The sequence below is a fragment of the Corythoichthys intestinalis genome, chromosome 10 (genome assembly GCF_030265065.1).
Source record: "Corythoichthys intestinalis isolate RoL2023-P3 chromosome 10, ASM3026506v1, whole genome shotgun sequence".
NCBI classification, from domain to species: domain Eukaryota; kingdom Metazoa; phylum Chordata; class Actinopteri; order Syngnathiformes; family Syngnathidae; genus Corythoichthys; species Corythoichthys intestinalis.
The window spans coordinates 13,471,533-13,499,288 of NC_080404.1; the positions used below are offsets into that span (position 1 = coordinate 13,471,533).

A 27,756-nucleotide genomic window follows, 5' to 3' on the forward strand; every position below is an offset into this window, starting at 1 on the left:
TCGTTTAGTGAAATATCGACGGTGCTATCCTTCTCATTAATATTACGTTTGGGTTCAAATTGGAAGGGCAGAACAGACGACATGTTTATGTAGTTCACGAGTGACACTGTGGAAGTCCGGCAGCGAGCCCATGTGACGTCACCGCCCTGCTACGTCAACAACAATAATGGCGTCTTACTAGTTAAATTTTTGGCTTAAAATTTTACAAATTTTATTAAAACGAAAACATTAAGAGGGGTTTTAATATCTAACTTTATAACTCGTACTAACATTTATCTTTTAAGAACTACATGTCTTTTTATCCAAGGTTCCCTTTAAAAATAGTTCACATTGTGAAGTCAGGCACTGTACGAGAGTAACATGTTTGGAAATTGTCTTAAAAAAAAATCGTATCGTATCAGGACTTCGTATCAGCAAATTAATTGATGATACTTTTCTAGCATACAACACAAGCTATTGCCGTAAAGTCAATTATTTCAATATATTGCGCTGCCCTATGACAAATTATGGTCAGACTTTATTTAACAGTGGCGTCACAAGACTGTCATAAGACCATCGTGATTATGACATGACACTGTTATTAACATTAATGAATGTTTATGACAGATGGCATAAAGTGTCACTTGGCAAATTTAGTCACTAATGCAATTTATGTCCATACCGCATCTTTTACATCCATTCAAAAGGGACAAAATTTGATGGATGATACTTAATGACATCTGTCAGAAGCATTCATTAATGCTAATGACATCTGTCAGAAGCATTCACTAATACTTATGACAGTGTCATGTCACAATTAGGACAGTCTCATGACAATCTTATCTAATTATTATATTGAATGTACAGTAGTTGTTATAACTTGGGGAAGCCAGCAAGGCATACCCAAAAAGACGAATTAGGGATGCACAGCAGTATACAAGAAAATACTTGTGACCAACCCTAATTCCAACACTTCCTATTCCCATCTCCCACAAACACTGTAGCAGTACATTAAACCAATTGTTGCTACTTTTCAGGTGTTGACTGTAAGTCTTCAGAGAGCAGTTAAGTCAATATGCAGGCTCATTTGAAAGCACAAGGTTTCATTATCGTATTAAGAGAATGATTTTGTGATCCAGGTTTTATTTTGCCGTCTTAAGCCATGCATACCCAAAGAGAAAAACACTTAAATCTTGACAAAACGAAACACATATTCCCCTTGACACACTCCTTCAATTTGCAGAAAGTCTTTCAACAAGGGTGGAAGCTGTTAGAGCTGCAACAGGGGGCCAACAAAATAGTCTATCATTTTACCTTGCTGTAGATGTAGGCCTCCAGTGCTTTCAAGCTGTCCGAATGTTTCTGATTTTTTTATATTTGTTTTCATAATCAAAAGCAATGGGGCAGAACTAGCAAACAATTTACATATTTTTTTAATTTCCGCAATTTGTTTTCGTGTTTGCACACTAGATGTTTCATTCAGTTAAGCGACACCTTGACTTTTTAATGTAATTACTGTGCCCACAATATAAAATATTGTTGGAAAATGATCAGCACCAAAGATGCAGATTGTTTGTGATAGACAGCAGAGTGCGTTTTGGTGTAGTATTACGGCACAATAGCACTAGGATCACTTTGACAAGGGGATTAAATGGATTTATGTCTCTGGATTAGAATGTAACCAGCTGGGTACATTTGTAAAAGAAAGTGTGTGGCGTTTGCGTGCGTGTGTGTGTGCGAGGGAGAAAAAGAGTTTTTGTGTTAACAGGGTCTTGTTTTAATGGCTTCTGGCAGGTGATACAGCTGTTTGGCAAAAGCTTCTTTTCTTTAGAATGCTGCTCAATGACATCATTATTGTGGCATTAAATATCGTAGACTGGGTTTTCAAGAAATATCTTTAGAATTTTTTTAAATATATATTTCAATCAGTGAAACATGGTGGTGGAATATAAATTGGTTGGACCTATATTTAAAAAAAAGCGACAAGACTTAAGTGACAGTGTTAAAAAAATGATACTGTGAAAAACATTCGATATCAAATGATAAAACAGTACAGTACAGTACAGTTAAATATACTTGTATGAATCATGTCAATGTGAAAGAAGTGAAGCACCAATTTTAACGTTGTTGTCCGTCTTTGCATCTTCATATTTGTTTGCTTTACAAATATCATTGCTATGCTTTGCTTAGTTGATTTTTCAGCAAATCTTTTCATCATCAAGCTTTGTGAACAAAGTACTAAAATGACAAATCACTTGAAATAAAGCATTCTGTATGTGCTTATAAAATGTTTTTTAAAAAAAGTGAAATTTACTGTATTTTTCTTTTAACAAAGTATAGACAAACTCCAACAGTTGGCCCCTCCATTGTTCACACTTTTGTTCACAAAACTGTGATAAAAATGTTTTTTTGTGCATGCATGGTGTCTGAGGGGGAACCAGTGATCATGGTAAGTTTTGGGTTCAAATCAATGTGTTGAGTTTGGGGAACAAAGCATTTTTAAGAGGTAGGAATTTGTTTTTGCGGTTTAAATTGTTCTTTACTGCGTTTCCCCATAGATTTAACCAGACATAGTTCATTTAATAACATTATTTAGTCATTGCATGTGAAGTTGCATTTAGAATTTTTATGCTTCATTAAAATGTAAACCCATATAACTAGCGTTAAAAAAACATGTTTTTGCATGGTATATAAGCCAAGAACCAACCTTGCAGAAAGCACTCAATGACTGACTGTTTTTTTTATTTTTTTTATAGGCAGTCTATGGGCCTTAAACATCTGATTTTGCATGCACTTCGGCTGCGTTTTTATTATTTTTAAAAAATAAGCATGTATAGAATATCCTTTTTTCTTAGACTCTTATAGTTTGCCACACGAACCCCGTCACATCTGCACATCACACATCCCTCCCCCAAAAAATATAAGAATTTTCATTTGCAGACTATTGACAATGTGCAAATCACTGAAGAACACATGCTTGCCACTACCTGCTCTACCACAGTGGATTTATTGCAAATATCGTATTTATTACTATGCATTTAATTCCAGATAATGTCCTATAGTAGCTTTTTATTCTGTAAAAATATGTCTAGTGCTGTGAGTTTAATAGTCATTCATGCTTAAATGAATGAATTAAACTGTCCTACATAACACAATGAGTAATTCTCAAGATGTGCTTTATAACCCCCAAGCATTATGCCTCATTGCCTTTTTTTTTTTTTTTCAATAAAATAATTTAACAATGTTTCTGGATGTTTTATAAGCCTCTAAAATGCTCAAGACAATGTCATACTTTTACATCAGATCAGGTAATAAGAGATAGTGACGGTAGTGTTAACTATAACTCTTGCATTTAATGTATAAGAAAACAAAATAACTCTTCCAAAAATGTAGGGGTTATGTTAGGTCACTTGCATGTGATTTTTCAATGCCTTGCATGCTACCATGCAATGGCCAGTCTTAGTCTGCATGCTGCTTAATGAATGTCTTCCTTTCTTTCTCTTTGCCTGTCCGTGCTTCCAGAAGATAAATATACTGAAGGTGGGTATAATCCCGTCTTTTAGCTCTTGCTAAAGCGGATGTGCATATATGAATTCTTGTAGTTGATGGACCCTTAATACAGGGCCATAAATATTAGCAAATGTTTTGATGAAGCCAATATTCATGATAGTGTTGTTGAAATGGTAAGTGGAACATGAGGTTGTTATCATTGGAATAATTGAGGTTTCATTTTTTTTCTTCATCAAAAAAATGGGCTGAACACTTTGTCTATGACACGTAATTCCATAAGATATTTTATACTATTACCTCAAAGATTGGTGTAGACTATAGCTGTGGATTTCAAATGAGCAATTATTGCAGTCTAGGCTCTTAGGTCAGTTTATAACTTAAGTCCTTTAACATACACAACTACCTGAAGTCTCAACGTGCAACTGCGTATGTAGTAAATGTCATTCATTTTGGGTATTGAAGTATTCCAAATAGTTACCATGGAATATAATTCATGTTTGTGTTCCAGCGGTATGAAAAAGTATCTGAACCTTTTGGAATTTCTCACATTTCTGCATAAAATCACCATCAAATGTGATCTGATCTTTGTTAAAACCACACAGATGAAAAAACAGTGTCTGCTTTAACTAAAACCACCCCAAATTTTATAGGTTTTCATATTTTAATGAGGACAGTATGCAAACAATGACAGAAGGGGGAAAAATAAGGAAGTGAACCATCACATTTAATATTTTGTGGCCCCCACTTTGTCAGCAATAACTTCAACCGGTGTTCGGCCATTCCTTACTACATGGCGAAACGTCCTACACAATGCTCAGCACGCTTGCGCATGCATCCACACGCATGCGCACATCGGGTACTTACTGTTTTTGTTTTTATTTAGTTATTGAGAACTTTTTCACTGCCTCAAAGATACTTTTTGCATGTATTACCCTCTCATATTTTTAACCATTGTGTTTTTTTTTGTGTTAGCTTTGAAGCAGTTGACCACATTAGTCACGTAGTGTATTTAAACCGTCCTTATTTGATATAACTACATTTAAGTATTTTCTGCAGGCATTTTTTAGTACGTAATTCCTGTATGCTGCTAAACAAAATAAGTTTAGAGCGCACGGTAGTACTTTGAGTGTCATGTGTGTCATGTGTTTCGCCAATGTAGGAGATTTTGGCAGAACACCGGATGCTTCATGTAGCTGCAGATCAGTCAGGCACATCGATCAGGACTAGTCTTGGCCCATTCTTCTCTACAAAACTGCTGTAGTTCAGACAGCTTTCCTGGGATGACTGGCATGAATCGCTGTCTTTAGGTTATGCTTTAGGATGTCAATGTGGTTCAAGTCTGAACTTTGACTTGGCCACTCCAGAACGTGTATTTTGTTCTTCTGAAACCATTCTGAAGTTGATTTACTTCTGTGTTTTGGATCATTGTTTTGTTGCAGCATCCATCCTCTTTTTAGCTCCAACTGTCTGACAGACAGCCTCAGGTTTTCCCACAAAAAATCCTGATAAACTTTTGAATCCATTCTTCCATTAATGATTGCAAGTTTTCCAGGCCCTGAGGCAGCAAAAACAGCCCCAAATGATGCTGCCTCTACCATGCTTCACGGTGTGGATGAGGTGTTGATGTTGGTGAGCTGTTCCATTTGTCCTCCACACATGACATTGTGTGTTACTCCCAAACACTTCAACTTTGGTTTCATCAGACCACAAAATATTTTTTCCAAAACTTCTGTGGATTTTCCAAGTGACTTTTTGCTAACATTAAATGAGCAACAATGTTATTTTTAGACAGCAGTGGCTTCCTCCGTGGAGTCCTCCCATGAACACAATTATTGGCCGTAGTTTTACAAATAGTTGATGTGTGCACAGAGCTATTTGACTGTGCCAATGATTTTCTTTGGTAGACACTCTAGGGTTCCTTTTTACCTCTCGTATTCTGCGCTGAACTCTTCGCTGAACCGCTACACCAACAGTGCCAAACTCTCTCCATTTGTAGACAACTTCTCTGACTGTCGATTGATGAACATCCAGACTTTGAGATGGTTTTGTATCCTTTCCCAGCTTTGTACAAATCAACAATGCTTGATCGCAGGTCTTCAGACAACTCTTTTGACTGAACCGTGATGCACATCAGACAATGCCTCCCATCAAGACATTTCTTACCTGGTGTGTGTTTTATAGAGGGCAAGGCAGCTTTAAACCACTCATTAGTGATTGGGCACACACCTGACTTAAATTGTTTGGTAAAAATTGGTTTCAATTGCTTTTTAAGTCTCCTTAGGCAGAGGGTTCACTGACATATTTCTCCCCCTTGTGTCATTGTTTGCATGCTATCCTCATTAAAATATGAAACCTATAAATTTTGGGTGGTTTTAGTTAAAGCAGACACTTTTTTTTATATATCTGTGTGATTTTGACAAAGATTAGAGATTACACTTGATGGTGATCTTATGCAGAAATGTGAGAAATTTCAAAAGGTTCAAATACTTTTTCATCCCACGGTGTATATACTATCATTTGAATTATTATTACAGTGATGTTTTCCGGGTTATATTTCAGCTGATCAATCTATGTTAGATTTAAGTTGCATTTTTTTTTTTAGTGTGGGGGGACTTTGACAGAACCACTGGCTTTTAGAGGGAATACATTTTTGTTTATTGTAGGTTTTTATTGTACACAAACATTACTCATTACCATGTTTATGAAAATTTAGACCAGGAGTGCCCAAGTCCGGTCCTCGAAAGCCCCTATCCAGCTTGTTTTCCAAGTCTCCCTCCTCCATGATCGTTATCAGGCTCCTGCAGAGCTTGGTGAACAGCTGATGATTCAGGTGTGTTAAAGGAGGGACACATGGAACACAAACTGGATAGGGGCTCTCGAGGACCGGACTTGGGCACCCTTGACTTAGACCACAGGTGTCAAACTGATTCCAGAAACGGCCGAGTGGGTGCAGGTTTGCTTTCCAACCAATGAAGAGGACACTTTTTCACCAATCAGATCTTTTACATGTGTAATCACTTGAACTTTATCAGGTGCTGCTTTTTTCAGCAGGAAGTTCATTGGTTAAACTCTCTGCGCGGTATCGGTTGGAACAAAACCCAGCACCCACTCGGCCCTTTCTGGAATCGGTTTGACACCTGTGACTTAGACAAAACCATGCCTCTTAAATAGTTATTAAGGAGTTAAAAGTTAAGCCTATTTAAAGTTGTTGTTAATAAGATGATTCCCACCTCACGAAGCACATTTACACTCTCTACAATTAATCAGTGTATGGATTCTCAGTTCCCAGTGCAGTATTTAAGATGGTCTTTTCTGGAGAGGATATCCTAACCTTCCAGTGACGGGTAACACAACAATGTGTATGTCCATATTAATTTGATATTCAGCAATCGTGCCATTGTATTTTGAACTGCATTATTCCATTAATTATTTTGGTTTTGAAATCATTTTACTTCACGTGATGCACTGTATATTATTTCAATCAAGGATGTCTAGGAAAATATAGGTTTAATATGAATAAAAGGTGCTTATTTGAGGCGGGGAATTTATTTTTTGAACATTCTGTTGTTAGGGTAAAATAAAATTGCGCCTTATTTACTCAAATATACTCGTATTATGTCACACTTTAATTGCACACTTTAATTGTACCTTAATCGATTAACTTGTATTAACTCATTTGATCACATTTATAAATCGAACGTTCATTCTGCAGAATAGTAACATCTCGTCACATGCCCGATCTCTGACTCCGTGAGAAACTTTTTACCTCTGTATTGTACTGTAAAAATTAGCTGCATGCGCAAATTCATATGTTGTACTTTCTCCAAGAGGCGTCTGGTACTTTTCACCCACAGACAAGCTATACGTAAACGACAATAAATTGTTTAGCGCAGTAGAAATAACAGGTTCACATGTCACGACGGCTCCCAGAAGAGGGAACGTGTGACGGCTCCGATGCCTCCAAGACATCGCCTCATCACGATATCTCATCTCATTATGTGATTAGATGCTAATTTATTCACACCTTGGAGTATATGGGTTACACACTGGCTGTAGGACTTTACTAATACTTCCGCTATCATGGGCACTCTCTGGGTAAGGGAACTATCAGCCAGAATTCTGTATTTGACATTTACAAATATATCTGGAATCAATACACTTGGATCAAATTACTGCATCAGGTCTGAGTCTCTTCTATAAACAATTATTGAATCATCAGTTTACTTCTGCTCTCGGGTAACGGACATGACTAAAAGTAATGAATATTGTTTGCCCTTGACCCCCAATGGGGTCCTGGGGCCTTTTAATACTTCTAATTTTTGACACTGGTCACTGGAATAGCATCTATTGTAGTGACCACTATTTGGGATTACTTCATATTGTATTTGAAATATTTCAATATTAGTTTTGTGGGCCCAGACTGAACATAATTATTCTGTACTTTATTTTTATTTGTAGCAGACACAGTGTTTTATTGCATGTGTTATGATACATAGATGACTCGGGTAAAATGCAAGTTACAGTATATGGCAAGTTATAGTGGCGACTTCACTCTGGATAAAAATATGTGCATTTTAAACCTCCAATACGATGAAAGATGAATGAAGGTGTCTGAATGAGTAAGTAGCCGATGACGCATTCCAACTGCGAATGCTCATCAGGCTTGACCCTGTGTGTGCACACCCTTCTTTCCTTTCCCTCCCACTCTTCCTTATCCCATCCCTTTCAGTAACACAGACATCTACTGTGAAAAGAGATGCCTTTGTGTCTGTTTTTTTTTTTTAAATTTTACTCAACTTCCCATGATCCCTTGTTCTCTGCTGACTGTACTCTTGTTTTCCTTTTTAAGGTCTGGCACACCTGATGATGGGCGACCAAGGTATGAGCTCTGTTCGTTTTTTTTCCTGCCCTACCTCCATTGTCCCTAATGCTGTCATTACCTTGTGATTTGAATCGTATGTGTTTGACACCAGCACAAAACTTGACACTTCTAATGTGGCCGTTCATTAGAATGACCTCGTTGATGTTAATTATCCAGTGTATATGACCCATTTTATGAGCTGAATAGTCTCCCCATTCTTGAGAGGTTATTTCTTCCCATTATGTTCTTGGTGTGTAAATGCTTTGTAGTGTGTAAATGTGTTTAAATGCTTCACTGTGTTAATGAAACAGCTTTTTCAAGTTTAAATGCATGCATAGGAATCACTGCAATATAGTAGTTTCTGTCATTTTAGCTTCTGTCTATCATTCAGCCATATTTCATGCAACCATATTTGTTTCCATTTTTTTCCCCATTTGTAGCCATTTCGCCTCTGTTAAGAATCAACAATGACCCTTGTCAGCAATCAAACCTCTTCCTTTTATTTTTATTTATTTTTTCATTCCCTTAACCAACATTACTCTTATTGGTGTCTCCTCCTCTCCTTTTGTTCTCCTTTTTTGTGACTGGAACTTGCTTTCACTATGGACCATCTCATCAAAATTCATAGGTAAAACTAAAGGTATTTCCCAATTCTGAATTACCCAATTCATTACCCTGTTGTATTTACATACTGTACCATATAATATAGTTGAGGTCAGCGGTACTTTTAAATAGCTGTCTTCAAGGTAGGTGCAGCTTTTGCTTCACACATCCAATCTGTCGCTTGCTTGCTGCATGAGAAGACAACAATGACACAGGAAAAAGGGCGTTTCATTTTGTTGTCCATGGTTCACAAAATGGGTTTGGGGTTTTTGAGGAGTGATCATAGTGTTGTGGGCCTCCCATCCTGGCTGTGATCCTCACCTCTTCTCCCTGAGGGGTAAGTGGACCTCTGATCTTTGCCGTTTGACTCTCCTCCTCAGGGCAGAGTGGGGAAACTTGGCTCCTAAGGTCTCTACTCAGCATTCAAGGTAAAGCCTTCCTTTTTATGTGTTAAATCAAGCTCAATCTAGCAAGTTGTGGTTTAAAAATTGAACACGACACATAATCAGTTAGAAGTTACACATTTTTGATGTTTTGATATCATTTGTTCCATTTCCTTGTTGCTTGAAATGAACACTACATTTTGTAATTGTTTAAGTTGTATAATGTCAAAGGGGAAGTTCAGAATTTTTGACATTAGGCTTAATCTTCGAGTTAGCGGGGGGTTTAATTAGTCGGTGGAGTTGACTTCAACAAATTCCATGCAGTTTTTCAGTTATTTGTTAGTTTCAGGTCTCTGGAGTGGCTAAGCTACCATGGGTCAATGGTGCCTCCTTAGCATGGCAAGGAAAAATAATATTGACAGGTCTAACATAGTCAACTACATTCAAAATGCAGGTCATTGTTCGAAATGCCCATGCAGCCAAAACAATTTCACACCGAACTGCCGTAATCAGTTTAATTCTTTAGGACTATTTTTTTAGATGCATAATTTAAAGACATTAGAGAGAAGTGCTTCAGCCACTCGTGCTGAGTTTGCTGGGGAATCCCTTTCGTTCCTACAAAAAACAAATAAAAATCAGCGGCTAAAAAGATTTCATTCTGCCCTGCTTGCCTGGACAGTCTGTTCCCTGCAGAGCTACTGGATTACAAATGTTGCTGTTCATACTAGAATTATTCACATGCAATGGGAAATTTGGTCAATTCTGAAAACATAGCCAACACTATTAATTGCATGGGTCATCTGTGATTCTAATGCATTCATATGTTGTATTTTATTGGTATGCCAAGAAGGAACCATTGACTCGCGCTAGCCTAGCCACTCTGGAGCCCTGAAACTAATAAATAACTATTAAACTGCACAGAATATGTTGAAATCAACTAAACTGACTAATTAAACCTCGCTGACTCAAAGATTAAGCCTTATGTCAAAAATTCTGAACTTCCCCTTTAAATATATTTTACATATCAGCAGGTAAGCTTCTAGTTCTTATCTAATATATTCAAATGTAATTGTTACTTCAGTTATATTCAGTTAATATCAGTTATTCTGCCAGAAATTCTTGCTTACAGCAATTATGCCAATGTCTTAACCTGTCAAAATACACCAACATACAACTTTGATTGCTTGCATTTTGCATGAATAGAAATTGTCATTTTCTGTGTCGTAAGGTAAGTGTCATTCCTGTACTCGGTCTGGTTGAGGCCCTGCACATCAAAGTATATTTCCCCACTGGAATTGCTCATTATTTTAGAGTGAAGGTTTATCCAGATGAACAGTAATGCCACATTAATTGACTTCAGAATTTGAAAACAACAGTACAATGGAACCTTTTAAGCCAGACATGATCTATTCTGGGATTATAGATCTCTATTTTGCTTCATAAAATTTTGTACCACAAAGACAATAATTCAAATTGTTGGCTTTTAAAAAAACTTTTTAATTTTAATTGTACAGTAAATAAGAAAGGTTAACAATAAAAGAGGGTAATCTTAAATTACCACTTAATAATATTCTGAAAGTATACAACACCTAAACAGGCTGTGTTCCCTAATTATTTAAGGCTTGTTGTTTTATCGAAAGTGACCACTAATGTATTATAAATTGTTAAACGCTGTGCTTTGTTGACGTTATTCCGCAAAATGGTGCACTTTTTTTAAAAATTCTAATTTTAAGGTATCGCTTTACCAACAGAAGCAAACTGTAGGATAAGCCATAGTTCTAAAACTATTATCTTCTCTAAAATCCTTAATTAACCTAATTCTGACACAGGGAGAGGACTGTTCCATGAATTAGTGTGTGTCTTATGAGTTGCAATTATAAATTACACAAACTACTTGTAGCTATTAATTTACTCTGAAGCCAACGTGGAGATGAGCAACAGTGAAAAGAGTCATTTCAAAATACTCATTTTGAACTGCTTTTGAACCTAATTATTTGACTTTTTGAGTTTCACAGTTTATCACCATTGATGATAGATTTTGCCCATCATGTTACTGATTAGGTGCAATAAGCTGTGAAATGGCGACAGTAATGGCTATTACATGTATTGTTAGCACCAGAATTCCAGTTTGTACTTAATGTAGTGTGGTTATGTGACATTTATGTGTCCACTGAACATATTTATGCACCAAACAAAACAGCTTTGGTACTGACAGAAATGAAGCCACATGGCATGACAGTGCTGATGCAGCACAAACCTGACATGTGCAGCACTTTGCCTCTAATACAGGCTTCTGTTAGTTGCCCCACTGTGGTACAAACCTACGCAGTCCAGTTATTGAAAGTGTAGTCACTTATTTGTACAATTTATCCTCATGTGACTATTAAACATGGAGGGGGAAATATGCCTGGAAGTATGATAGTGAAAATAGGCTGCACAATATACAGTATGGGAAATAAGTATTTGAACACCCTGTTCTCCCACTTAGAAATGATGGGCGGGGTTGAAATTTTGATGGTAGGTCCTTGTCCACTGTGAAATACAATCTAAATTTTTTTTAAAATCCAGAAATTACAGTGTATATTTTTTTAACTATTTATTTGTATTATACTGCTGCAAATAAACATTTGAACACCTGTCTATTAGCTACAATTGTGAGCCTCAAAGACCTTTTAATCGCCTTTAAAAAGTCCAACCAATAAGTGGAGTGGAGGTAGACTTTTTTAGCTATTTTTGACCTATTTGAGGCGTTTAGGTGCATTTAAACACCTGTCCACCCCATACAATCAGGAATACTTCAATTACTAACATGCTCAAGACCAAAGAGCTGTCCAAAAACAATTGTAGACCCCTACAAGGCTGGACAGGGTTACGGGGCAATTGCCAAGAGCTTGGTGATATAAGATCCACCGTTGGAGCAATTATTAGAAAATGGAAGAAGCCAAACATTACTGTCAATCCCCCTCTGACTAGGGTTCCACGCAAGATCAACCTTCTAGGGCCTCAATGACCAAAAAAAAATGGTGAGGAATCAGCCAAGAACTACACAGGAGGACCTGGTCAATGTCTTGAAAGGAGCTGGGGCCACCATTTCCAAGGGTACTGTTGGTAATATGACAGATGTCATGGTTTAAAATCATGCATGGAACGGAAGGTTCCCCTGCTTAAACCAGCACATGTCCTGGCCCGTTTTAAGGTTGCCAATTATCATTTGGATGATCCAGAGGAGTCATGGGAAAAAGTCATGTGGTCATATGAGATTAAAATGGAACTTTATGGTCTTCCACTAATAGTGTTTGGAGGAAGAATGATGATTACCATCCTAAGAACACCATCCCTATTGTGAAGCATTAGGGATGATCCCTACGTTCTTCTGCATATGAGACTGGATGACTGCACTGTATTAAGGAGAGGATGACCAGGACCATGTATTGTGAGATTTTGGGGAATAACCTTCTTCCCTCAGTTAGAGCATTGAAAAATCCAACATGACAATAGCCTGAAGCAGACAGCCAGAATTACTAAGGAGTGGTTGCGTAAAAAAACATATCAAGATGCTGCAGGGGCCGAGCCAGTCTCCAGACCCAAACCCAATATCAAAATCTTTGGAGGAAGCTCAAAGTCCGTGTTTCTCAGTGACAGTCCAGAAACCTGATTGATCTAGAGAATATCTGTACGAAGCAGTGGAGCAAAATCCCTGCTGCAGCCTGCGCAAACTTGGTGAAAAGTAACAGGAAACGTTTGACCTCTGTACCGTAATTGTAATCAAAGGCTACTGCACCAAATGTTAACATTGATTTTCTCAGGTGTTTAAATACTTATTTGCAGCAGTATAATACAAATAGATTGATACACTGTGATTTCGGAATATTTTTTTTAGGTTGTCTCTCACAGTGGACAAGCACCTACCATGAAAATTTCAAACCCGCCCATCATTTTTAAGTCTTGCAAAATTGCAGGGTGTTCCAAAAAGTACTTATTTTCCTCACTGTATGTAAATACAGTCTACACTAAACATGGTTGTTTTTTGTCCTCCCATGGTCTATTCACCAGTAAATGGGTTTATCTTCTGTTTGTGTTAGTTCCTTTGAGAGTGTGCTTAATTTATTTGTGCAGCATTTACCTGGTTGCCGAACTAGATTCCTGAAACCTCTTGTTCCTCCACATCTAACCCTAGAAATTCCCTGTATTCAAGTCGCGTCATCACTATCAGCAGCCTCTGCATACGAGCTTGCAGGTATAACTGAGCCCTTTCTAAATTAGTATAGTTTTTAAGCAAATTGATTTTTTTCCCAATGGTGTGCTCTGAAGTAGGACAGCAGATTATTTTCTTAATATGTTTACACATGACAAATTAAATGGATCTTTAATGCTTAAATCCCTGCTGCTCCAGAAAGTGTGCACTAAATCCTCATTCAATATCTAGCAATTAGCTAAAATCTGTTGGTTGAACATATGGACGATGTCATCTTGCAGTTTAGTCTTGTAGATTGTCATGAATGGATAAGAGAATGACTGTCAAAATCAGTTGTTTGTCCAAGGGTTTGGGAGCTACACATGTTAAAATTAATGTATGATGTAATCCAAGTCGGACAAGCACATGCTAAGTAGCTCATTGGCTCACACTGCAGCAGCATGGGACTAACAAAACAACACACACAAAATCATTTTGCAATCAATCGCCCACATTTATTTTGTAGCATACAATTGTTTGGCTTGGAAACTGTTTGACTGAAACTTCCCAGTGGTCGATAAAAACACATTTCCTATTAGTGTAGTGTTTTGAACCATTAATAAAAACAACAATAATACTAGTATTTTCCTTTTCCAGTTGTAAGGGTTTCAACAAAATGTTGCATTTGGGCCACAATAAGCATTTTTCCAACAGCATGCAGCAGCATGTCTAAGTATAACTTTTGTGGACGTGTCGGCTATCGCTTTGTGACAGGTATCAGGACAAATTGAATCAACAACAGCTGTTGCCTTTGTAGCTTCACATGAAACTAGGAAGACTGACAGCAAAATCCTTTAAGCTCTATTGACCATCTCAAAGGATTACAATTTCTTTGTTTTAGTTATAGATAATAACCATATACACACATCCGCTTTTTAATTAAAGAATAACTTTGGAAATTGGTGGTATTATTTGAATAAAGAGGCACATTCCTTCCATGAGCGTGGGTGCTTGTCTCCGACAGTTTTGAGCCATAAAGAGGATACACTCACATTAAATTACACCTTACACTGAGTGGCCATCTGGGCTTTCATGAAAAATTAAATTTTGTTTACACTATTGTCTTGAAATTTTCTACAAATAACATTCAATTTCCTCTTTCATGCCAATCACTTTTTTTTTAAACCCAAGGGCTCATTGTTGTGCATAACATCAAATGAAAGCTTCACATATACGATGACTCATGTTTCTATTGTTTCAAGTATGTATGCACAAAGAAATGATGCACTGGTAGCAAAAACTATGACACATAGCTATTTTCATGTGGAACAAGCGAAGACGTAGACACATAGATGGCACGTTGATAGCTATTTTCATGTGGAACAAGAGAAGACGTAGACACATAGATGGCACATTGATTTAATTGATCTTGAGCTTCTCTATTTTTATATTTTGTATTGAATAATTTATAATTAAACAACATGGATTTGTATTTGATAACAAACCATTTTCAGTTTTTTTCGAATAACTGATATTCACCGAATAACATTTTTAGCCACGATAGCCTCACAAAAGTTTATATAATTAAGACAATGTAAGTGTATTAAGTATAGTTGGCCAGACACATAATTAGTTGATTTCCTGTTCATAAAGTCCATACAAAGTGAGGCACACAAAACACATAATGTAAAATATTTTTGAAAAACTGAATAAAATACGACGTGAAGTTTAATAACAAATTAAAAATGGCTAACTTCACCAAACATCTCTGTGTATTTTGTTTCTCTTGTAACAACAATAATCCTTGTTCAGACTGGTGCTTTTGGAAACATTTTTAAAAAGATACATTCATGAGACAAAGAAATAGAATTTTGGATTCACAGAACTAAGGTCTTGTGAAGAATGAGGTTTTGCGTGTCATAGCAACAATTCTCGTAGAGTCCTTCCGATATCATACTATCTTTTGTCATAATTTTAATAAAAACAAACAAACCCCCCCCCCCCCCCCAAAAAAAAAAAACAGCTTTCAAATCATTAACCCTCGCTAAGTACTTTGTCAAAACCTTTTATCTTCCTGACAAAGGTTAAATTCCAACAACATCATTCGGTTACTCTTTAGTAGAGGCGTGCAAAATTTCCGGTTCTTAGATTGTTTGTGATTCGGCCGTGGAAGATTCGAGAACAATTCACAAATATCCAAATTCCGATTATTGAATTACACCCGGTAAATCGGAACTAAAACACGCAGTCAGCGTGGTTTTCTGGATGCAATGAGGAAGGGACCGAGAGTAAATATCTTGTTCAACTCATGCTGCTAGATAAAAAAACAACAATAACTGACTGCGGCCGACAGCCACTACAAACAACGGCCAGTTGCTAGTTGCTACAAACATACGGCCATGTAACACTACAGTAGATATCACATATATGTAGAACTTCATATGAAATGACGGACAATGGTGGCGTTAGAACATGTATAGAGAACTAGTTCCAAAATGACAGACTTGCCGGCATCAGTAAACAGCCGCCATTTTAAAACAGTGGACTTCACTGGAAGGCTCTGCCGTAGCGAACCTAATTAACTTTTTATCTAAAATACTCCTAAATCGGCAATTGACTTGACTCTATCTTTAAATGATGAAACAGTTTTAAAACTTTGACATGTCGAAAGTAGACAGAAGGGAAATTATGGAATAATGAGAGCAATTTTAACAACTTTAACGGTTGATTCATAACGTTAAATTAATTGAATGTAGTTTAAAGCTGCTGATACAGAATGGGGACTTGAGTATTTTATTTACTGTTTTTAACTGTTAACTTGATACTGAAATAGTAGTTTGGTTTAGCCTGAGAGGATTATTGAACAATTTTGCAACTAATGTACGAAAAATTAAAAGTGGATGGGTGGGGGTGTGGATGAATAATTTCGATTTCGATTTATTATCGAATCGTAGCCTCTGAATCATAATAGTAATCGAATCGTTAGGTGCCCATAGATTCCCACCTCTACTCCTTAGCAACTAATATTGGTAAACTATAGGGAAACCTACTCGGTGGTCGTATTAGCCAATACAGTGGTGCCTCTACATACAAATTTAATTCGTTCCAGGACTTTGTTTTTGAAGTCAAATTGGTCGTATGTCGAGCGAGATTTTCCCATAAAAATACATTATAATTCCTTTAATTTGTTCCACAGCCCGAAAACCTATACTAAATCCTTAATAGGTACTGCTGGTACTATTACAAATGGCAATTACACATAGCAAAACAAAATCGTAATAGCAATAATATTAAAAAAATAATAATAACAATAATTCCTGTAATAATGTAACGAATCAGGATCTAATGTGGTGGATGTGTTTTGTGTGCTGTACCTGAATGCACCGCGTGGCTGACGTTACAGAGTGAGATAGGTGCGGTAGAGATTTTACTTTCTCTTTTAGTGTTCTGTTGTTGGCATCAGCTGCGGCAGAGAGTAGGCATGTTGTGTTGCACAAGTACTGAAATAAATGATTAAAACCTTGACGAAGCTGGAAATTTCTTTGGCGATGTTACAATAATAATAATCATTATCACCTTGACTAATAAAGATTGGCAAATGGAGGTCGAAAGAGGACCATCGTTATCGTAGACATTCTACGGCCGTATTGCGAGCCAGTTTAGGGACTCACACATCACGCTCATACTTTTCTATTATTTCTATCTTCATTTCAATGTTAACCTTCTTGGAACCTATGTTAATTTCTCTCACAAGAAAATACGCTATTCTGCTGTCTTACGGGGAAAACAAATAAACTGTGGTGCTGTCATACAGTAAATTGTCGTATTTCGAGCATGTGATCAGATGTAGAAAAAATTGCGAGTCAATTTTTAAGTCGAATCTCGAAAAGATTATATGTCAACGTGATCGTATGTCAAAGTACCACTGTATTGTCATTTTTCTTGTAGCCGTGGCAAAATAGCACACATTCCTTTACACTTTTCACTACCACTATATACGTCTGCATGTCACCTTTTATCACAAGAGCATCATTTGTATGACCGGCAGTCTGCTCTCCTTAGTAATACTTACAATAAAAGATGACAGACTTATAACTCTTTCAGCCTAAAGAAAAAGTGAAAGAAACTGGCGAATAAAGGGGAGTGGGATCAATGTCGACAAGGCTCATCTGGCTCCCAAGCAGAGTGAAAGATCTACAGTACGTGAGATCAATACTTTTGGTCGATGCCTCGCTGAGACTATGGTGATGAAAAACTGTATTTCCTGGCCTGCCAATAGAAGGAAGATGAATTTTGGGAAGGTCACTTTCTGTTCCATAAAGTCCTCTTAATTTGCTAAATTTGTTGAGTGCACATTTGTTTGAGTTACATTTTGGCCATTTAGCAAGCAGGGTCTAAGGAGTGCAATGCTGCCACGACTATGATGATTTATTGTAAAGGCAATGCAATCTGATTCATGCTGTCACTGTGCCCACAATACATGTTTATACTGCTGCTTTGTCGTCTGATTTATCGTACTTGGCGAGGTTCAAAGGACCATCTACTCTAATAGAGCATCCATCTTCTGCGATTAAAGGTCTGTCATGTGTTAACCTGTTGACATGTTGAATAGAGATTTTTTAACAATATGGGTATGGTAAAATATTGCGTGACTGGATATACAGTTGTGGTCAAAAGTTTGCATACACTTGTGAAGAACATAATTTCATGTCTCTCTTGAGTTTCCAGTTATTTCTACATCTCTGATTTTTCTCCGATAGAGTGATTGGAACAAATACTTCTTTGTCACAAAAAAACATTCATGAAGTTTGGTTCTTTTATGACTTTATTATGGGTTAACAGAAAAAGTGATCAAATCTGCTGAGTCAAAAATATACATACAGCAGCGCTAATATTTGGTAACATGTCCCTTGGCCATTTTCACTTCAATTAGGCGCTTTTGGTAGCCATCCACAAGCTTCTGGCTAGCTTCTGGTTGAATCTTTGACCACTAATCTTGACATAATTGGTGCAGTTCAGTGAAATTTGATGGCTTTCTGACATGGACTTGTTTCTTCAGCATTGTCCACCAGTTCTCAATGGGGTTTAAGTCAGGACTTTGGGAAGGCCATTCGAAAACCCTTAATTCTAGCCTGATTTAGCCATTCCATTACCACTTTTGATGTGTGTTTGGGGTCATTGTCCTGTTGGAACACCCAACTGTGCCCAAGACCCAATCTTTGGGCTGATGACGTTAGGTTATCTTGAATAATTTGAAGGTGATCCTCCTTCTTCATTATCCCATTTACTCTCTGTAAAGCACCAGTTCCATTGGGAGCAAAACAGCCCCACAGCATAATACTACCACCACCGTGCTTGACGGTAGGCATGGTGTACTTGGGGTTAAAGGCCTCACCTTTTCTCCTCCAAACATATTGCTGGGCATTGTGGCCAAACAGCTCGATTTTTGTTTCGTCTGACCACAGAACTTTCCTCCAGAAGGTCTTATCTTTGTCCATGTGATCAGCAGCAAACTTCAGTCGAGCCTTAAGGTGCCGCTTTTGGAGCAAGAGCTTCCTTCTTGCACGGCAGCCTCTCAGTCCATGGAGATGCAAAACACGCTTGACTGTGGACACTGACACCTGTGTTCCAGCAGCTTCTAATTCTTGGCAGATCTGCTTTTTGGTAATTCTCGGTTGAATCTTCACCCTCCTGACCAATTTTCTCTCAGCAGCAGGTGATAGGTTGCGTTTTCTTCCTGATCGTGGCAGTGACAAAACAGTGCCATGCACTTTATACTTACAAACAATTGTTTGCACTGTTGCTCTTGGGACCTGCAGCTGCTTTGAAATGGCTCCAAGTGACTTTCCTGACTTGTTCAAGTCAATGATTCACTTTTTCAGATCCATGTATGTATATTTTTGACCCAGCAGATTTGATCACTTTTTCTGTTAACCCATAATAAAATCATAAAAGAACCAAACTTCATGAATGTTTTTTTGTGACAAAGAAGTATCTGTTCCAATCACTCTATCGGAGAAAAATCAGAGTTATAGAAATAACTGGAAACTCAAGAGAGCCATGACATTATGTTCTTCACAAGTGTATGTAAACTTTTGACCACAACTGTAAATACATACATTAGGAACATTTAGGAATTATTATTACAGTGGTACCTCGTCATAAGAATGCATCAAAATACGATCCTTTCGACATCGTTGTCTTGACATATGATGATGTGCTCGAATTGCGACGATTTATGACAGCGTTGCAATTTCATTGTTTTCCTGCTGATGGCAGCACGGGCGATTTTCTTGTGCAGTTGGTGAAAAATGGAAAATGGTGATATTTACCATTGAAATTGCTGTAATTTTTGGACTATACGGAGCAACTGACTATAAGCTGCCACCCAACAAATTTGACACAAAAACGGCATTTGTTCGTAGATAAGCCACACTGAACTATTAAGCTGCAGCTTTCCTCACTGTGTTGTGGGATATTTACCCCAAAAGATATTAAATGGTAACATGTTTTTTGACAGCCGCATCATAAGACTGTCATATCACCAAATGAACCATCGTGATTGATTGATTGCTTTAAGAAGCTTCATTTGGCCATCACTGCTCCTTTGGGGGAGATAGTCAACCTCATTATTTCTTCAGTTGCTGTTCCAGTTGTTTCTTTAGTTGCTAGTTATGGTATTTGGTAACACTTTATTAGACAATGGCACCATAAGTCTTTCATAAGACAATCATAATTAAGACAGGACACTGTCATGAGCACTAATGAATGCTTATAACAGATGTCTTTTTGTGTCATCCGGCAAATTATCTCACTCTCGAATTGATGTACAGTAAAAAATCTGAGCTGGACATAAAGGCGTTAGTGATATAATTTGCCGGATGACACTGAAAGACATAGTCATAAGCATTCAGTAATGCTCATGATAGTGTCATAATTATGACTGTCTTATGACAGTCTTATGACGCTGCTGTCAAATGAAGTGTTTCCTATTAACCCAAATAAATCAACAAATACGCCGCACTGAACTATAAGCCGCAGGATTCAAAATAAGGGAAACAAGTAGTGGCTTGTAGTCCGAAAATTACAGTAAGAAGGAAATGATAGAAAATTATGATTAGGATGTGTGCGTCAGTGAACTGGCTTGATAATATGGCCAGAATATGTCTAGCGTCCTCAAACAGATGTGTCCTCCTCTACCACTACACGCCAGGTGAAAATAAAAACACATTTTCATTTCAGATTCATAATAATTATTACATTTGTATTTTTATTTTATCTTTTGGTATGTGTATGTATGTATGTATGTATGTATGTGTAACTGTTATTTGTAATTGTACCTGCAGTATTTACAGTGGTACCTCTACATACGAATTTAATTCGTTCCAGGACCTTGTTTGTAAGTCGAAATGGTCGTATGTCGAGCAGGATTTTCCCATAGGAATACATTATAATTCCATTAATTCGTTCCAAAGCCTAAAAACATACACTAAATTCTTAATAAATACTGCTGGCACTGTTACAAATGGCAATTAAACATAGAAAAACAAATAAGTTATAAATAAATAATTCAGAATAATATAATAAGAAGAAGAAGAATTAATAATTATTCCTGAAAATAATGTAACGAATCGGATTCTAATATGGCGGACACTTTTTACTGTCCCTGAACGCACCGCGAAGGTGACGTCTCCAGTGAGATAGGTCGGTGCGGTAGAGATAATACTTTCGTTTTCCTGAGAGCAGTCAACTGCTTAAGACAATGAGCGTTTTGTGTTGGATAAGTTCTTAAATAAATGATAAAAACGTGACAAAGCTGGCGATTTCCTTGGCAATGTTACCACAATAATAATTGTCACCTTAACTTATAAATAGTGGCGAACGGTGGTCATGAGAGGACCATGGAGCTGTATTGTTGAGCCAATTCAGGGACGCGCACCCCAAGCTCATATTTTTCTATAACTTGCATCTTCATTTCAAAGGTAAGCATCACTTTTTTCCTTGTTTCTCCAACTGTATCAACTTTTTTTGAAAACTGTGTTGATTTCTCACATAAGAAAATCCACCGTGGGTTCGTTTGCAGTGCTGTCATGTCGTCGTATTTCGAGCAACTCGTCGGATGTAGAAACAAATGGCGGCTCAAATTTTACGTCGGATGTCGAAAAGATCGTGTGTCGAAGTGATCGTATGTAGAGGTACCACTGTATTAAGGATTTAGCGTAGGTTTTTGGGCTGCGGAATGAATGAATCAAATTATAATGTATTTTTATGGGGAAAAATCACGCTCGACATACGACCATTTCAAATAAAAACCACATCCTGAAATTAATTGTACTGTGTAGTATCTTAAGTATTATCTTTCATTCATCATTGTTCTGTAAGATTATCCTCACAAGAGTCATGTTTTTTTTTTATTATTATTATCAATGGTATTATTGTTTTTGTTCATTTGGGTTTTTTCTTTCCAGGAACTCTGGTTTCCCCCCATATTTCTTTGAGGATAAATGTCCTTTAAATTTACATTGTGTAAATAATACAGTATTTTTTTCACAATTTGAAAGGATACTTATTTTGTCATCTAAATTGCAATAATGTTTATCATCTCTTTGACTTCTAATGACATTGATTGCCATCAATGGGACTGAAACGTGATCATTCGCAGAGAATGAGTTAATGATAGATTAATCTGTCGAATAATTTTGTGATCAATTGATGACCTTGTGATGGATTAATCTTTGGACTAATTTTGCGATTTAATTTTGCAATTAAATGGTAAAATTCTAATGTCGCCAATCCAATATGATTGGTGATTAGCACTGAAACATGATCACTGGCAGTGAATAAATTAATGAAAGATTACACTGTTGAGTAATTTTGTGATTAATGGATGAGTTTGATGGATCAATCTGTCAGCTAGTTTTGCTATTTACAGTGAAAATGGTTTGCGCGTCAACCACGGCCATTGTGACTGAAACATAATCATTGGCAGCCAATGAGTTAACAACAGTACATAGTTGAAATTTAAAGATCCTAATAATATACATACATATCTTTATTTCACCATCTTAAATTGGTGATTGAGATAAAACACAAGCTTGCAAGCTGGAGGGAATGCATTTTTATTTTCTTCGCAGGTTTTTTGTGTCTTAGCACCTGATCATGATTTTCTTACATCATTGTTGCCACTTGTCACATGATTACATCAATATTGTGTAATAAGTCCCTATGAATGATATAACCCTGAGGCATGCCATAAGCTTTGACAGACCAAAAAAAAGTCACATTGCTTTATTACAAGCTGTTTAGCATAATGATCTAACTCCCATGTGTAAAACGCAAGAGCTTCTGGCCATATTCAGACCTCCACTGGATTCAAACGCCAAGCTTCTGTTTAGCCATATGCCATATATGTTCTGTAAAAAATTAGCAAGCTCATCAGATGGAGATGAATAAATACCAAATGGCATTTGTAAGATTATATTTTATTATATTTTCATTTTACTCTTCAATCTGTAATTGTTGTGCTTGTCTCAAACGTTATTTCAAAGCTATTAATGTTGCACTTTATTATAAAGAGAAAAAAAAAAGCTGATCATATTTAATTTTAAGTGGCATTTCATTTGACTTAGTTTACAACAGTGTTGTTTTAGTCAACAATGACAACGAAAATATTTCCTCATCGAACAATATTTTCATGATGTTATAAAAACGTGTTGGGAGACTACAACATAACGAGATGACAACGAGACGAAAATGTGTCATTTTCAGAATGGGTCGTCAGCTTCCATCGTAGCAGTGTTTGGGTCGTGTCAGTGTCACTCATGTGCGATGTGCTGCGCCTCTCCCTCTTCATCGGAGTTTAGGATATATCTCAAGCTAGGCTGCACTCCATCTTGCTTGTTTGAAAACACAGTAAAATTTGTTTTCTTGGCAAGCGAAAATATGCAATGTTGCTTTAGTCTTTAAGGTGCCTATAACAGTAAAAGCACGTATATTTCATATTTCACGCGGTATTTTCTGCTCCTGAATGAAATGGACCGCTTGGATGTCAGTGGAAGCTATCGATATATTTATTCAATTTTTTTAAAATCTCGCGCCATGAAAATGATTGATTTACGGCAAGAGTCTGGATTGAGGAAGAAGGCGAATGTGACGTCAGCAGATTAATCATCTTCACAATAAAGCCATTACTATATTATGCAGAAGGACTGCGGATTTATCTGATTTTGCGTATTAAATCATTTATTTTTTGCATCATGCCAGTCCAATGAGCTGCAGGCTTTTGTTGCTGCACCATGGAGAAGTGTGTGAGTGTTTTTGGGTTCACCGCGAAGAATGGGCAAAACAAGTCTGACAACTATGGGACCATTAGACGTATAAGGAAGTGAGTAAGATACGTGTTTTATACCGTATTGGCCCGAATATAAAACGGTGTTTTTTGCATTGAAATGAAACTGAAAAAGTAGGGGTCGTCTTATATTCACGGGCTAGACGTTATACCCATTCACGACGCTAGATGGCACCAGATATCATTGAAGCGATGTTCTGTCATGACAGATCTCAGCTACTCTCAAGTTTAACCAGTTTGCATTATTTTATAGCAATGTTTTTCCTTATTCAGATTTGTTTCAAGTCTACAGTTACAGTTAGACTTTACATTGATGGTTAATGCAGTTATTGCAATTTTGTTGTTTTATCACAATAGATTGGTTTATTTACATTTCAAAAACCTGAAGCCATTCATTTACGAATGTGATTGCACTTTAGTTTACATATTTAAATGTTCAGATATTAAAATTTGAATGAGGCAAAATAGCATGCTTTTACTCTCAAATATATTGTTATAATCATTTGTTTCGGATGTACTGTAATTATTTTCTGTATAAAAATTAATTTGGTTTTCAAAAAGTCTTTTTTCAAACGTCTTGAAAAAGAGGGCGTCGTCTTATAATCAGGGCCGTCTTATATTCGGGCCAATATGGTGTTATGTCAAATACTGGGATCATGGCACATGTTTTAATAAGGAGGTGACTTGCATTTTGTGTGTGACAATGCTCCCTGTCCACCAAAAAGGCAGGAGTGGCCGCCTCCCTCGGTAGACTAAACGGCTTGTTTAACACCCTGGTCACCGGCCGATGAGCGTCCATGCTCGGGCAGCCACACGCTCTCGCCGGCAGTTCTCGATTGTGTAGACACTTCCACCCCTCTCGGCCCTCTTTGTGTGCCCGCCGCGAGAGCACTATCCTTGGCTTGGGTTCGGGCAGCCACACGTTCCGACGTTGGCCTGTTTGTCCACCGAGAATGTGCCATTTTTGGCGTTCAACGACAAGCCGCAGGGGGCTGGCCGATCGGTGAAGGCTATCACCCCCGCTGACGTGCCTTACATGAGTCTGGGTAGTTTTGTGTGAATTTTTTCGATTTCGAAAGGCGAGGCAGAGACTTCGAAGAGCTGCTCGGTTCGAGTTAGCACGTAGCATAGCTCTCACACTCTTTTGTTTACACTTCTTGCTTGTCTCCAAGTCCCCAAAAATGACAAGAGCCGACTAACTCGGGTGGCATAGAATACCATTCGGGAGGTTTAAGAAGTCGGCAGTTTTGACAATTATGCCGTAATTTAGCCCTCTCGTACAGAATAAATGCATTTTTAATATTTCATATTCCATTTCATATTTCATTCAGCACAAGACTGTTATTTGTCATGACCATGCAATTTATTTAGCAAGTGGGGAAAAATACTTATAAAATATCCTGTAAACATTTTGGAGTAGAGAGATGAAAACGATGACATTTTGCTGCTCTTTGTCGCATTTTCCCCGTTCTGAATCTTTCTGCTTCATTGGGCTGAATACTAATTCAGCTGAAATCGTTACTCTGCTGACGTCATCACCCAGATGGCGGCACCTAAGCGCTATAATGACAGGAATAGCTAAACGGCAGATTGAAAGACTCATTTGTCGTCATCTGCGCTTTGCCAAAATGTTATATACTATTTAGTCGAATCTATCAGAATATGATTTTAATTCACATAACAATGCTATTTCAGATTTTTTTATGGTGCCACAGGCAAGTCTGTGTTGAGTGATCATCAGACACTAAATGTAACTCCTAGAATTTGCCTAGGATCGTGTTAGCATTAGCTTCAGAATGGAAAGGGTCCTCTTAAAACACTGACCAGTCTAAAGCAAAGCCACTTGGCTTTTCTGGTCAGTAAGGCTACGTTCATACTACAGGTCTTAATGCACGAATCCGATTTTTTGTCATATCCGTTTTTTTGGCGTGCCCGTTCAGACTGCCTTTATCCATTGAGACCGTTCAAGTATTACGCATGCGCACTAATTCGCAGTCCGACACCCGCTAAGCAAGAAGACCCGCAGAACCATCAAAACAAATGACAGACGTCATTCGTCATTCCAGGGATATCATATTTTGCTTTTCAAAAGGTGGACACAAATAACAGACATAAATAATCCCCATTTAGGCAAATATTCAAAGTTTATATGGATCGATAGCATGCACGCACTGTCCGTGCACGTCACACACACATACGGGCAGTTTGTCCCGACTCTCGGCCGTGGAGGGAATGTTGAAATATTGCTCACTTGGAACAGAGAGAAAACTGAGCATTCTCAGGCTTATCCTCAACCCATTTTTATTTTTTATGACTGTTGTCAAGCTCAGCTCTTCCTCAAAAGCCGTGTTCACTGCAAGCTAGGCGCTAATAACGCACAGGTGCATCGCTACGGTAACGACTCTCTCGCTATTTGATGACGTAATTGCTGCATTAAATCCGATTTGCGGGACTGGACAGTACAGACCGCCGCGACAGTCTGGAAAAATGTGGCCCAGATCGGATTTAGACCACATACGAAAGTGACCCAGATCGGATTTGAAATGGTCCCGTTCTATGCGACTTGTCACGTTCAGACCGTCAAGTTAATGCCTCACTCGAGTCGGAAAAACACGAAAAAATCAGATTCGTGCATTAAGACCTGTAGTATGAACGTAGCCTAAGTCAAGAAGATGTTAAACTCTCAGACAACTATTTTTTTACATACAGTTTGTGGCTTCTATGTAGGTTTATTGAAAATAATGTACTGCTTTTCCTGCTGAGTGTGTATTGTTATGACCAAGTTGATGTGGTCCTCGTAGACGCTACAATATCTCCTCATCTGTCTATGTTCATTCCAAATAGTTGGAAACCTTTATTAGTTTATGGACTAACACAGACGAAAACATTTTGACTGTCGACTAAAACTAGATGAAATTTGAATGAGATTTCGCTGATTAAAACTAGATGAAGACAAAAACATTTTGAAATGACTAAAACATGACTAATAACTACTTTCGTTCAACATACTAAGACAAAAATTAAAAAGGCTGCCAAAAACAACATTGGTTTTCAAAAACCATTAGTTTATTTTTAGTTCCCTCATCACCTTACCCCCAATGTGAACAGCACAGTGAACCCATAACAAAAAAGCTGTACCCATTGGACCATGACTATAAGCGTATTCTTCCACCACTTAACCATTGCATTGTGCTCTACAAGTGACATGGTTTCACTATTATAACTCCGCCAACAATTGCAGCGATTCGGCCGCCAATTAGAACATGTTTGACAACCTTATATTCTTGATTTGATATCAATCACTGCCAGTACATTAAAAGGCATCGTTCACATTATTATCATGTACTGTATGTCTGGCAACAACAATTTGTGACATACTGAATGTGCCTGTGTGAGAATACATTTAGTGTTACAAAACTTATTTAAGCAAATTATTTAACTCTGCCAATTAATTATGAACCTTTTATGAATTTGTTATTATTGAAATCAGGGCATGTATGGAGAAAATTCATTGAGAATAATTACATAAGCCATTGTGGTAACCATTAATTGAAGGTATATAAAGAATATAGATTTAGTAGAATATGTGACATGGCAAAGAGAAAGAAAGAGCTTTGTTTTCAATGATGCATTGTGAGGAAGTGGCAGGGCTCCCTGTGGAAATTGAATAGTCCATTTCGAATCGAGTGTGCCCTGGAAAATCCATGGGGGTCAGTGGCAATTTGTCTCGGGAGGTGTGCACCAAGAGTCATTATACTCAAAACCAGCATGTCCTGAGGGACACAACCACTATTTAGAAAGTAGACCTTGTATCACACCTTTATACATAAAATGTATGTTAATTTCTCTCTGCTTTGATTTCACTTTGCAAACATTTCCCTTTATATTTCATGTTATT

General features: G+C 37.4%; 1 protein-coding gene across 29 annotated transcripts in view; it reads left to right on the forward strand.

The window, feature by feature from the left end:
- LOC130922805 (neurexin-1a-like) overlaps positions 1–27,756 on the forward strand; it is a 492,025-nt gene that overhangs the window by 26,185 nt on the left and 438,084 nt on the right. For 7 of the 29 annotated variants that reach the window (XM_057847885.1, XM_057847886.1, XM_057847902.1 and 4 more), the window contains exons 3-6: positions 3,502–3,519; positions 8,339–8,368; positions 8,979–8,990; positions 9,334–9,381. The exons of 5 other annotated variants lie outside the window; for them this stretch is intronic. In XM_057847885.1, the coding sequence (XP_057703868.1) occupies positions 3,502–3,519; positions 8,339–8,368; positions 8,979–8,990; positions 9,334–9,381 (108 nt within the window). The remainder of the gene's footprint in view (positions 1–3,501; positions 3,520–8,338; positions 8,369–8,978; positions 8,991–9,333; positions 9,382–27,756) is intronic. 17 more of the 29 variants (XM_057847892.1, XM_057847893.1, XM_057847906.1 and 14 more) reach the window with 7 other exon arrangements.